Source organism: Oryza glaberrima, chromosome 4 (assembly GCF_000147395.1).
Source record: "Oryza glaberrima chromosome 4, OglaRS2, whole genome shotgun sequence".
Classification (NCBI taxonomy): Eukaryota; Viridiplantae; Streptophyta; class Magnoliopsida; order Poales; family Poaceae; genus Oryza; species Oryza glaberrima.
In genome coordinates, this window is record NC_068329.1 from 5,578,294 (window position 1) to 5,593,347 (window position 15,054).

Below are 15,054 nucleotides of genomic sequence, written 5' to 3' on the forward strand. Positions count from 1 at the left end.
TTTTTTCATTGTGTAACAATGGGGTCTCGCAAAAAAAATGTTGAAATATCTAATTGGTGCTGCCTCGCAAAAAAAAAATGTCAAAGTTAATTACATAAAACCACTCAGGATCGAACAAATGCATACCCCGCTGAATTTTAATTTTTTAAAATGATTTTTCTTCTGATATTATTTTCCATAATTTTGGGGATTTTATTTTTGTTCAACCCCCATTTCTCTTCTTTCTTCTTGTTCATCCCCAATTCGAAAATCCTACGCGCGCGGGTCTTTTGGACGAGCAGGCCTTCGGAACTACATCCTCTAGAGTATTTGCACGGGTAGGGAAGCGTGTTTCTTTGCGCGACTACTCTCTGTTTCGACAAATTTGACTACTTCATCTACTTTGTGTTCATGTTCGAGATGTCGATGAAATAGAATGGCAACACAGACAGTGCCAATGCTAATGCCAACACCAACCACTAGTGCACCTAGATCAAATGTTTCTGGTTTATTCTCTAGGTATCACTACTACAGAAACACGAAAAGGATATGGCACTATAGGTGCTAGAATAGCTAAACCAGCACCTATAGTGCTTTTTACCTCTAACGCACGCCCACGGAGCGCCATCGGCCAGAACCGACACCTTTGTGAAGAAATAGGTGTCGTTTCTAGAGAAAAACCAGAACAAATACTACATGTGCTGATTTATCAAGAAAAACCAACACCTTTAATTTATAAATCTACATGTGCTGAGTTAAATAGGTGCTATTTAATTAAAAAACCGACACCCGTAATAACCGAGCTGAGCCGAGCCGGCTACTCGCGAGCGGATATGGAGAGGGAAGGGCAGAGTGGGTGTCCTTATCCACTCTAGTCACCTCCGCCAACTCTCTCTCTCTCCACTCATCACCTGGCCACGAGGGCGCCGCGACCAGCGTCGATCCGCCCAGAGTCGGTGCGAACCACTGAGGTCGCCGCGCATGAGGTGCTGCTATGGGTGGCGCCCACAGAGGAGGCGGAGCGGCGCCGACAATTTGGATCTGGCGTAGATCACGGATGGGCGTTAGCGGCTTCCAACGGCAGATCCGACAGCGACCACGTCGGCGGTGGCTTTCCCGCGGCCGTGGTGGTGGATGTTCTTGATGTGTTCAATATTGTATTGTTCTTCAATGTTGTTAACGTGTTCATGTGTTTTTGGATGTTGTTGATGTTCTTGGATGCCAATTATTAATATTGATGGAATCTGATCGAGCTGAAGGGAGCTGCTCATCAAGCCACTTTTTTTATTATTATTTTTTTGCATTTCTAGAAACTAAAGGTGTCCGTTTAGAAACCAACACCTTTGAGTCCTCCTCAAAGGTGCCGCCTACTAGGTGCCGGTTGGAAAATTCGGCACCTATGGATGGTTCCCAACCGGCACCTATTCCATTTTCTATAGTAGTGCTCACTCTAGTGTTGAACATGTTACTTGATGCTATAATCTCTGCTGGTAAGGTTGTGATTAACAATAGATTACTCTTTTCCATAGTTTTCATATTTATTCTCACGTTGTTCTCGATTAAATTATGCCGAAATATAGATATTCAATATACTCGAGTACAGTCACTCTCACTATATCTATCATATGCGAAGTGAGCATAGCTCAACTGGTTAGGTTCCTTGTGGTGGAACTAGCCAACCCGGGTTCAAATCCTAGATTTTCCACGGTACTCGCATTTACGGCTAATTATTCTTTTAGTGGTAGGTGATGTGACCGTTAACAGCGTGGCACCCATGGTGGCTTCGTCATTCTCAAAATATGCCGGCAAGTCTTCCGGAAGTGCTCAAAGGGGTAGGGTGTGCATGTGTACGTCCATATGAGTTAGTGTGCGTGCGTTGTGAGTGCTTGCGTTTGTACTACGTTTCTAAAAAAATATATAAATACTTTATAGAATTTGAGAAACTTCATCCTTTTCTTTACCACTTACTAGAACACAAAATAAATAGCAACCTGTCGGCGGGCGTAAATGGCACCTTCTGTCAACAAGACTTAATGCATCATGTGCTGACTCAGACGATTAATCATCCTTTAATTATATAGTACTAATGTACTGAGATTCCTCCGTTTAGCATGCATCTTGTACCACGATGATGAATGGATTCTTTTAATTTTATACAAGAAGTCATATGGCCATATTTAAAACACTGCCAGTTATCAATGTGATTATAATAAAAAGCTACAAAGTTAATACATGCATAGATATACAAAGCTACAAAGTTAATACTCCCTACGTTCTATATTATAACACGTTTTGGCTTGTTTATCTCTTATAATATAATTTCCAATATACATATGAATTTGGACACATATATATAAAGAAAATACATGAATTCGATCAAAACACATAACGTCTATAGTGTGTAATGTGAAACGCAGGGTACACTTAAAGAATCTTGAATTTGCCTAGAGGGGAGGGTAAATAGGCGTTCCTAAAAAATTATCATAACTTCATAGCGTATTAGAGAGATGAGAACTTTCGGTTCAAATCGGAACTTCTGGTATGGGATTGGAAGTTCTGGTCTTAACATAAAAGTTCGGCAGATAATGGAATAAAATACTAGCTATGAACTTGTAGCTCGAATAAACAAAATGTATATGAACCAAAAGGTGGCAAATAAGGTATCTAAGCAAGATATAAGGTCACCAACTATATTAATTAAGCATGCAAGTAGATCGGGTAAAAACAAGCTCAAGCACAATATGAGAGATGGCAAGAACGAGCAAACCAAGAGAGGAGACACGTTGATTTGTTTCCCGATGTTCGGATCCACGGATCCTACGTCTCCGTGATAGGTTAAAGCTTGTCATATTTCACTCAAATGATAGGTTAAAGCTTTGGTTTGTCTCAAGGTAGCACTATGATAGGTCACTTTTAGCACCGAGACATACACAAACACATCAACGTTGTATCCCTCTTAATAGTACGGCATTCCTAAACTCAAATGTAAATACGAAGAGAATTATACCAATAGGAATGCTTTCTTTCCATCTTTCTTTCCTTATCTTAAGGGATGCCAATGCCGAAACCGTTTCACCATATATTCTTCAAATGATTGATGCGGTTACTTCTAGTTTTAAATGGCCTTGCACGGTCCATCATGACAAAGTCGTCACTCGCCCTTCACCGCCGGATTTGGTTCTTCGGTGCCAAGCTCCCTGCTTGCCCTTCACCGCCGCATGGTCCATCACTACTGAGCATCTCTTGCCCTTCACCATCTTGCCATAGTAGCCACTTCGTATCCCACATCTTCAATATCTCCACTTGGTATTTTAGGTGTAATCATATCACTTGAGTGTCAACACCTTTTCAATCCTTGGAACCTATTTTTCTCATTCAACTCAATGAAATCATTAGTCTCAAATATCCGGTTGTCAACCTCCACATGCTGACCAACCGATCGCATGTATAAAAGGATATAAATAAATTATGAGTATTAAATTAACACCACAAGTGTCATATACTCAAATATATGCTCAAATGTAAAGATCCCAATTAAATGAAAGTGAATAGCATGGATCGATTACATGCATAACTAAAGTATAGATTTGCTCCCCCTAAATGTATGAATACAAAATGTTTGTGTGAAGCAAGAGTATGCATAAAAAGAATGAAACATTAGGAGCCTATCCTATACAAGAATATAAGTCATTTATCAAATATAGGCATTAAAATAAATGTATACCTTAATCATCTTCATGTTCTCAATGTAAAGAGACTAAACAAGAGAAAAATGCTCAAACAAAACATTAGTCTCACATGTATATCATTATTCACATGGAAATATTATATATGAACATATCAATATGTACATGGAGAGAAAGATTGATACATGTAGCTTGATCTCCATGCTTTTCATCCTTGTGATTTAGGTCCACCATCAATGAACGTTTCTATCTCAACTCATAGAAGTCCGGGAATCACCTTTCACACACTCCACTTTCATATCCACATGAGACTAGGCGAAGAAATGCTTATAAAAAAATTAGTCTCACATAATTGGATTTATCATTAATCACCAAAACCAAATTAATGGCACATGAACTTTCGTACACAAATACATTGGTAGTTGTCCTTTGCATAATATCTCTATTCAGAGAAAATAACGACATGTTGTCAGTAGTTAAACCGGACAATATATACTCTACTGGAGAAGTGATCTTTGCTAGGTCATGCAAAAATTACATTAGACCCGGTTCGAATAGAAACCGGGACTAAAGAATAGGTTTAGTCCCTGTTCAAAAGCCCAGCGGCACTTTTTGATCTTTAGTCCCAGTTGGCAAGTCCCAGTTCAATAGCCACAGGTCATGTCAAGCCCTCGAACAAACATTAGTCCCGGTTGGTAATACCAACCGGGGCTAAATATCACTCTTCCAAGCATCTCACGCGCTCTCTCTCTTCCTTATCTCCTTGGCATCCGTGCAAGCTTTTCACTCCTTGTATTCTTATCTTATCCCCTCTCCTCCTCCACTCCTTCTCCTCCTCCTCCACTCCTCCGATCCACTCCTCATCTTCCCCTCTCCCGGCAACAGGCCGCTCCTCTTCCCCTCTCCCGGCAACAGGCGGTGGCCTTGGAGGGCCATAGCAGGCGGCGGCCGGGCGGAGGGCAGCTAGGCGGTGACAACGGCCCGGAGGGGTCATCGGTGGCGCTTATCAGCGGGCTGACACGGCGCCGGAGACGACGATGCGAGGACTTGTGTTGTTTTTCTGATGCCATTGTATATGTGTGGTGCTATTGTGGATGATTAATTTTGTTGAGTATGTGAATTTGTGATGCTAATGATCTGTGAATTTGTGTTGTCATTTTGATCTGTGATGTTTATTTGATTTGTGAATTTGTGATGTTTGTGAGTTTGGCGTGAAATCAATATGCAAACAGCAAAAAAAAAAAGAGACCTTTAGTCCACCAACCGGGACTAAATATAAGCATCTTTAGTCCTGAATTGGGCATCCCGGTTGCATATCCGGGATTAAAGGGGTTGCAAATTGGAAGTATTGTGGGTTTCTCCAGTAGTTATATAATTGAACAAGTGAACTGTGATAGCACATAAGTAATTTAGGAGTTGGTGTGAAATGATTATCAACATGGAAGTGATAAAAAAATTTAAACATAGAAAATATATGCTATGTCATCGAGTTGGCATGTATGCCTCAAAGATTTTACCATGGATTTTGTATCTTTTTCTTCCATGCATATGATTTTGCAGATTTTACTTTGAAATATAAGGCACTATTAATCATTGGTTCTAAGGCCGAGGGCTACACTAGCATGAGATAGGACATCTCAATCGGGCAGAAACCATCATCTACGTCGGGAAGGGCTCCCGTCACAAACCAAAAGTCACAGATGTGAGAAGTCATCTGTATCGGGCATTTAGCCGTCACAGATGACAGTTATCTCAAACGGGCCAAAAATGGTGCCCGTCACGGATTGGTTTGACCCAGCAGATGAGTCAAACCAGGACCAAACTAGGGCCCATCACTGATGAGATCATCTGTGACGGGCTCATACTTCAATCACGGGATTGGTATGACTCCCATCACAGATGACTCACTCAATCGGGCTTGTTTTTAACCCCGTCATGGATGACTCATCTATATTGGGTTTTAATTTAGGCCTGTCATGGATGATATCATCTCTATCGGTCTTTTATTTAAGTCCATCACGGATGAGTATTTTACAAAAAAAAATTATTTTTTGGCTAGCCTTAGGCCTTTGCTAGCCATGCCCGCTGAAAATGACAGAAGAAGCTATATATATTCCTTTTCCCAACAACCCCGTTTGCACATCCATTCACAAATCAAACATTCAGTGATCACATCGACATTCACACACCCATTCACATATATGCCATTCACAGCAATTCACAAATCAAACATACAGTGGCGGACACAGGATTAAAAATATGATGGAGCGGAGATGTTCGCTTCATAAGGACAACTAAACGCAACAAATATCATATTTATATTATAATTAAGGCAAAACAAAACAATTTTAAAGCAAAGTAATAATATTTGCGCCATACAAAATTGTAAATTGGACACTTATGGGCTTTATACTTATGGGCCATTTTGGCAATTTGTGAATATATATGGCCTAAGGAGGGTGTGGGGGGTTGGGGCAACGGGGGGCCGTAGCTGGGCCAACCGTCCCATGCTGCCCAATGGGCAGTTCCACCCCTGCAGACATATATTCAATGATCACACATCCACATTCACACATCCATTCACATATGTCATTCACATCCATTCAGCGACATGCATATTCAAGAGTCAAGCATCAAAAACCTGCAAAACTGAGTTATAAATTGGAACAAATTTATAAGTGATTAGCATTGCAAGTATATATAGAAACGTCAGACCGCATTGTATTACATATTATATATATATATATATATATATATATATATATATATATATATATATATATATATATATATATATATATATATAAATGTTTAACCATTGTAAAATCACATGTATTTGATCGAGAGCGTTCAACCGTCTTTTGTCTTTCCAGGAATATTTAGCAGTAACCATTGTAAAATGAATGGCCAGGATTGATGCTGAATGTAGCAACTCTCCCGTAGCTCTAGAGGATCCCGCTACTCCTGAATCCTCTTGGTGTGCCTTAACTGACAAGTGGCCCTATGAGTCGATAAGAATAAGGAAGTTACTGGAGTATTTGCCATCTTTTAAAATAAAATGTTTATACGCTTCTAGTTTTGAACATTTTTACTGCTCAAGAAAAGAATCAATTATGTTTGAGCCACTCATTTGTACTAACTCGGCCAGTGACAAAACAAAATTCAAACGGCAAAACGAAATATATATCAAAATCGAGAGTAGAAAAAGAAACCCATCTCTGTTTTCATGTGCTCAGTGGATCTTCATGTTGTTGTATGGTTAACACCATGTGACAATATGCACACGCCGATCGGCAACTATTTCTTGTATGAAAATGACACAGCGCAAGAGCGTCTCTCTCGTTTTATGGCAATGTTGGCTTCATGTTTCAATAATTGAGGTGATTGCGATAGATGCAAGCTAGATTCTTCTATTCTTGTGTGCCTCATCTGCTATTCCCGGTGGATAGGGCCGCCTGCTATGCACACTCTGCTGAATGTGGGGTTGAGGAATTGATGATGACAGCTCAAGGGACTGTGGAGGATTCCAGTTGCAATAGGTGTAAAGTTAGATGGCTTTTGAGTAATAGTGAAGAAATTGGGCCAAATGATTTGGTTCGAGAATTTATCTGGGCATATGTATTGCGTTCAGCATTATATTGAGCTAGGAGGACTTCATATTCAACTGCAGCTTGATTTGGAAAAAAGATCCTACCCAAATACCTATAAATCTCAAAACAATTCAACTAAATGAGGATATCATAATCACAAATAGATGGCATCACTTTTTTTCTAAAAGCAAACATTTTGAAATGTGATTTTAAGATTAATTTTAGTCAAGTTATTTAGTCGTCATCTTTGCAACCATGAAAAATAAAAGTGGCAAATAACCCCCCCCCCCCCTCCAAAAAAAATAATTTTAAAACCAAATCCTATAATTCAAAATGAGATGTGGCTTTTTAGGGGAAAACAATGCCAAGTGGGATTGTTTAATTAGTGTTATTAATCAGGAGAAAAACATGTGTAGTTTATCTTAAGAACTAGAAGCACACCGTGATTTAGAACTATCTAGAGTTAAAAGTTCTCTTGAAATACTTGTTCTTCAACCTACACCATGATTTGCTCTTATAAAATAAATTTCATAAACTCATAGATATTGACTCGTCCGTAACATAAAACCCCAATTATTGTGTTTTATTTTAAGTAACCTCATATTTTGGGGAAAATTATTTCAAGAAACACTATATTTGTGTAAACTACTCATATTTTAATATAATTTATTATTAGTTTTAAAAAAATTCACATTTGTTGACTCAAAGTACATATACCTCTACTTTATATTTTTTCTCAATTTTGCACTGCACAATTTTAGTGCAGTGCACATCTTAAGTTTTTGTGCAGTGCAAAATTCTTTTGGCAAAGCTTCTTTTGGCATGTGTACCAGCAGCCTTGGGAGAGTCAGGTTCTCAGGTTGCAGAGAATGGAAGTAAAGCATAGTGTTAGTTATCTGTGGAAAATGCCCTGGCTTCTTCTGGATAGTTGTTTAAGAACTTGATTACATCTGTTAGTGAACTTGGCTTACGTCCCGTTGGATGTTGAGGCTGGGTTTATCCCATTTTGTTAAAAAAAAAATCTGTCCGTGAACTTACGATCAGACGCACATTCCTGAGGTCCATTGGAATCCTGATCTCAAATTACATGGTGGACTCGCCACCTGGCACAGTGGAACATGTGCCTGGAAGGGTTCCAAAATGCGGAAGATAACTACTATCTCCATCTCATAATATAAGGGATTTTGGAGGGATATGACACATCATAATATTACGAATCTGGACTTGTCATATTCCTCTAATATCCCTTATATTATGGGACAGAGTGAGTATTTGGTTATTGTGGTTATTGGCCTTGTTGAGTCGTATCCACATTTATTTTTTTTTGAAAGTAAAGAGAGATTTCATTAATGAGAAAACAGAGGGTTATATTCCTGGTTCAAGAGATCAAGAATTTCTGCAGGGGAACACAATCTCCAGACCGCATTAGTTCCTGATCCCATTACCAGTTGGACTAAAGCATGAGCTATTTTATTAGAATCTCTCTTTATCCTGTGCACTTGCACCTGAGCTAAACATAATATTGCCGCTTTAACATCTGAAATTATGCCACTCCAATCTGCTCTTGAGACATTGGTCGCGTTTAACTCAGCGACAACACTTGCATTATCTGATTCTAAGATAAGTGGCATATTCACCCATTCAGTAGCAAGCCGGATACCTTCCAGACACGCCAAGGCTTCAGCTTGCATTGCTGAGCTGCACCGTGGTAGTTTCTTACAGGAAGCCAGTAGCACGAGCCCTCGACAATCCCTGGTTATTATCCCGGCGCCTGCTTCACCTATGTCCTGTTTGAAACATGCATCAACATTCAACTTGGCTACACCTTCTGGTGGAGTTTGCCACTTGGACACTTGCTTTTCGTTCAGCTGTTGTTGTATGTATGTCTCAACAAACATTGGTCCTTTTCCTTTCACATCATCGGGTTGTTGCCGAGTCATTAGAGTGCAATCTTCGTAGTTCTTCAAAAAGTGTCTTATCCACATTTAGAAGCGCTTGAACAAACAAGTCAAGTTGAAAAAAGAGTAAAAAGAAGTTTAGAAAAATTTTGTTCAACTGGTTTCCGATGGCAACCGCTCGGTTCAAACTGAACTTATCATATTTACTTTGCAATCTATCAAAACATTGTTAGGATATGTTTTGCCATCGATCCAGAACAACCCTCATACACTATAACTACTGTCTCAGTAACACGTTTATTACATTCCAAACACACAAAAAAGAAGTCTCCTACTACGTTTGTCATCTTCTATTTTCTCTTCTCATTTCCAAAATATGGATTAAAAGATATTCATTGTATTATTCGATGAATTATTTTAGAAGCTATAATTCTACTAGGAAATATTAGTTGAATGTACATAGCTATAATTCCTTTTTTTATTACATAACAGATATACATAAATATCACGCTCAAAGAGATGGACCAGTTGTGTATCCCACTCAATTATAGCTACACATGGGAGATCTAAAAGTTGCTACAGTACAATGCCAAATTAATAACTATTTTCCTTCTGAATATAGCTAAAGCTAAATTCACCAAATGCTAATTGTTTTGACGCATATGAAAACTTATTTGACCATGCAAGAGATACTATGGAAGTGAGCTGATGAAGGAACAGGGATCAGGAGGACTGGGGATTGCAACTGCACCATCAAGCATTTGTATCACCTTTAGCATGTTAGGTCGCATGCTTGGGTCCTCCTGAAGGCACCACAATGCCACTGTCACAAATCTTTCCACCTTCGTAATATTGTAGATCGCCTCATCGTCGCCCTCTACCAGCAAATCAATCCTCCCAGACCGGTAGCAGTCATTGGCCCAATAAGTCACTATCGTCTGTTCCTCATCGACAACCTCTAGCTCAACATTCCTCCTACAGCAAACAAGCTCTAGTAGTATCACTCCGAAGCTATAAACATCAACCTTGGTAGAGATCCCAATGTTCTTGAATCACTCAGGTGCAACATAACCTCGAGTATCCCGTATACCGGTGTTTGTCCTTGTTTGGTTTGTCAAAAGAAGCTTTGCTAGGCCAAAGTCTGAAATCTTGGCCACAAGGTTGTCATCAAGAAGGATATTCTGCGGCTTTATGTCACAATGGATGATTTGCTTGCTACATTCGTCATGTAAGTAGAGCAAACCTCTTGCCACCCCAAGCGCGATATGAACTCGGGTGTTCCAATGTGGGCGACTATTGTCGAACAAAAGACGGTTGAGAGGGCCATTGGTCATGAACTCATAAACTAGCAGTCTTTCGGCTCCTTCATTACAGAAACCAAGCAATCTAACCAAATTCTTGTGGAATGTCTGCCCAATGGTCTCGACTTCTACCATGAACTCCTTCTCGGTTTCTGGTTGGAGCTTGTCAATCTTTTTCACTGCAATGTTGGTCTTGAGTTCATCCTCCAACTGGCCCTTGTACACAACACCAGAGGCACCGGCACCTAGAATCTCATGGAAGCCAGCCGTTGCCTTCTGCAGCTCTTTGTAAGTGAAGGTCTTCAAGGGTAGTTGGGATTTACTTGATGCTTGTGACAATGGGATATTCTTTTTTGTGGCTATTCTACAGTAAGTACCAAAAAGGAAAATGGAGATGAGTGCAAAGTTCACCAATATGGAGGTTCCAAGAATCAAAGAACTCCCTAGGACCCAGTGCTTCCTGTTCCTCTTCCATTTGTTGGAGCTTGTACTGATCATGGATTGCGAACTATTGCTACTTGGCACCTTGAGAAGAACGGTCCTCTGGACATAGTCAGCCATATTCCCATTTGACAAAGGGAGCTTCTTCTTCCAGCAAGTGCTGGTGCTCTGATTGTACACCGCCATGGCGCAGAAGCAGTCGATCACACACAGCCTTCCACAATCGTCTTGTCCTATGGGCTCATATTTCTCATAGTCAGACAGTGGCCAATCCACACCATAAATTGGTCTCAGCTCAAACTGAGCAAGTGCCGTTGCCTCATCCAAGTCGCAGCTATGCGGTTGAAAGTCTTGCTTACACCCTTTGTACTTCTTTTGCTCATCGAAGAACTTGTACCATGGTGGGCATTGGCAGCTTGCTATCCGATTCCTGGTGCCATCAAAGGTGCAGTAACTGTTGAACCCACAGACGCCACTGCCAACATCTGAAACTATGGCATGGCAGATATTCTGGGGCTGCATGCTCACTGCTGTCCATGTCTCACCACCTAGGATGCCTGCATTCGCTTTCTTCGGGTACACGTATTGCCGGAAAACACCGTCAGGGTCCAGTGTGGCGCGATGCAAGTAATCTGCCATTGATCCAATTCCTGCACCTGATGAGATGTTGATCTGTGTACCATCTGTCAGTGCAAAGTATACCTTCCCAGTCTCACTGAATACCAACTTGAGCCATTTCCAGTCGTGTTAGTGGACCAATATTGCTGGTATTTGGATCCAGAGGGAACAGCAACAAGATACAGGGCAAGGTTTCCATCAGTTTGCACATCAAGGAGAAACCAACCACTGGAGTAGTCATCGATGTCGAGTCGGGCACGGAGTGACTTGTTGCGAGTCTTGTTGCAAGGTATCACCTGAGTAGGCAAGATGGTGTCTGACGGCATGTCAAAGGTCTGCCACTTTGTCGTGCCGTCTGCAACAAGGAGCACAAAATTGCCGGTGTCGCGCATGCTAGCATATGCCACACCGGTAACCTGGGGATTCCAGCCCTCCTGACCAGACCGGTCTTTCAGTGAGAGTGCACCATCATTAGTGAGTTGGAGAAAAGAATCAGATGGCACTTCTACTATCGATGGATCTTGGTCAGTATTTTTGGCATACCAGACAACTGTCTTATCGCTAATCTTGTTGAACCAGACGGCGATGAGGTAGAAGGAGGAGTTGCCCTCTACAGGTCGGAAGCCAAATGCGAAGTCGCCAGAGGGTGATAGCCATGAAGAGGCAGGACCCTGGGGTGCCAAAGTGGAGCCCAATGTGATGTTCTTCTGAGTTTGTGCACAAGTTGGGGACAGTAGCTGCAACAGCATGGGAAAGAGTAGCAGAGCAACCATTGTTCTTTGCTTCAGGCTCTTGCTTCCTACCCCTGATAACACAGCTGGTGAGCTGCCAAACTTGGGCAGTTATAGAGCTATCCTAACACTTGTCATGGAAAGGTCTTCGTCACCATGGAATTCTACATATAGTTGACTAATCAAGCACTTACTGGAATTTGCCACGCAAAAAGAAGCAATAGGGAATTCATGTCACGATAGCAGTAAATCCGTAGAAATTCTTGTCCAGACAAAAACCACAGGTAACAGCTAGTGAGACCAAATAGACCAAGGCATCAAGCTAGTCAACTGTGGCCATTTAGCACCACGGGGAGGATTTGCTGTCGTCGACATTCTTGCTGAAGTAGACAGGCTTGACAGGTGTTAACTAGCTATAGATTGCCGAGAAAATGTTTTTCTACCCTACACTTCAGGGCAGAAGAAATGTTTGCATACATTGAACTCCTCTAAAAAAAATGAAGCAGAAAAAATGTGTGACATGTGTCTCTGAATCTTTTGCCAATTGCATAATGACTATCAGTATCAGGTCTGAGTAACAAATGTTTGTACTAAAACAGCTTAGTATGCGATAAGTTTCAGGCATGCTTTTGCATAGATTATGTCAAATACAGTGTAAAGAGTAATATTTTGGTCCGATTTTATAAGTTCGGAAGTTCCCTAGGTCACTTCAATTCTACATGATGAACAATAAGTAGCGGTATTTGGACTCACTAGTCCTGGGATATTTCTATCATATAACGAACTTGAACTGAATCACAGTTTACTGAACTGAACTGAAAACAGTAACGAATCGAAGTGTCAAACTATTGGGCTCTACAAGCAATTCATCAAACAAATCGTATGCATTCTCGACCTAACGACTCCACTGTTGGCATCCAATTCACGGAGTAAATTAACAGGAGGGAATCAGGAATCACCACTGAACCAGTACTCTTTGCAGAACAGTTGGCAGTTGCCGGCTTGCTGCCGCTGCGAGTTGAAGCCCCTCGCCCGTGGCCTCCCTCCCCTTGCCGTCGCCGCGGCCGGCGGCTCCGTTCCGGCGGATCGGCGCGCGCCGCCGGCGATGCCATGCATGCTACAGGCTACGGCCGCTCGGCTAGGGTTGGTCTCTCGCTCTCCCTCTCCCTCTCCGAGACGCCGTGCCTGCCGCTTGCTGCCGACTTGACGAGTCTGACCATCGGCGTTGGGCTGCCCGAGCGAGTGAGCGGGTTGAGGATTAGCTAGGCAGTTAACAGCTCATTCGCCCTTCGCTCTCTAGCTCACTAATTACCAGTTTACCACATCTTCTTCTATACTCCCTCCGTCCCATGATATAAGAGATTTTGGGTGTATTTAACGGGAATATCCCGGATCGGTCGCTCGGAGGAGGGAGAAATATCGGGCGCTGCCTGCCCCTATGCCCCACCACGTCTCTGCCCTCACCTGCCATTTATCTCCATCATATACTCCATTGCAACAAATTACCCATATATTTTGGAAACACTCTATTAAGGAAATTTGGTTTATTTTTGAGAGTAACTATATTTATGGCACCATATTTTTCACCAAAAAATAGTCACTATGTATCTACATTGTAAGTTTCTAAATTACATATGTAATTTTAGTGTATTTATAATGTAAGTTTCAAAATTACATATGTAAGTCTCTATATTACATATGTAAGTTTAATGTAATTACCATGTAAGTGCAAGACAACGTCTATATTTTACATTGTAGATTACATATATTTATATACTATATAGATACATATGAGTAGAACCATCAAAAGCTTAAACTAATGAAGCATGTTAAGTTTTAATTAATTGTGTAATGACAGCCGAGAGATGCTAAGGACCTGAGTGGACTGAACAACATCTGACGGTCACAAATTCAACAACTGTAATCAGCCATAAAATATGGCAACATCATTTTAGCAAATCCATTATTTTTTGTTCCACCAAAAATATTTCATCTAGTGCACTCACAATGTTTCACTATGTATATACCTAATGTTACAGTGAACTGAAATACTCTATTGCAACAAATCACCCACATATTTTGGAAATCCTCTATTAAGGAAATTCGTTTTATTTTTTGTTCCACCAAAAATGTTTCACCTAATGTACTTGTATAGATCTAATGTTGCAGTGAACTGAAACATTGTTTTTATATAAGGTGAAACAACACCCGATTTAAACGGGTGAAACATTTTTGATCTACGTAGTGAAACAATTCCGATATACCTAGTGGAACATCGTGCAACATTTAAAAATAATTCAATAATAAGCTAATTTTTTTTATCGGCATATATCCATGTATGGTCTTGTTTTGAAGATTTAATTGCAATAAATTTAATGGTGTAATCGGATCATGATTTGGATAAGTAATTTAAGAGAAAAATCAATTTAAAGTGGCTTTGCACGTACACGTGGCGCTGATGTCAGCGCCCGATTTTAACCCCCCATCGGGCGCCCGAGCCGAAGTCATTCCCGTATGTAACACATACTAGTATAATAAATCTGGATAGACGTATATTTAAAGTTTATTGAGATACTACTATGAGTGCAGTTTTGCGCTCCTAGTATTCCAAGCACTAAGTATGCATCAGTCCACGTCCCGTCATTCCGCTCCCACCGTTATCGGAGTAAACGATTTACTCCGATCACGCGTCTTTGCTACCCACCCTTATTCGAGTAAATTGTTTACTCTAATGTAATCAACCCCCACCCCTACACATAGTAAATCTTTTACTACCTTACTATCATGCCTATCTATATATACGTGAGATT

General features: G+C 40.8%; 1 protein-coding gene across 1 annotated transcript; it reads right to left on the bottom strand.

Moving 5' to 3' along the window:
* Positions 1 to 8,186: 8,186 nt before the first annotated feature.
* Positions 8,187 to 13,537, bottom strand: LOC127769389 (G-type lectin S-receptor-like serine/threonine-protein kinase LECRK1). The gene is given in 2 exon segments (XM_052294948.1): positions 8,187 to 11,626; positions 11,629 to 13,537. Coding segments are annotated over 2 exon segments (2,439 nt in total). The 5' UTR covers positions 12,287 to 13,537; the 3' UTR covers positions 8,187 to 9,845.
* Between the last annotated feature and the right edge of the window lie 1,517 nt (positions 13,538 to 15,054).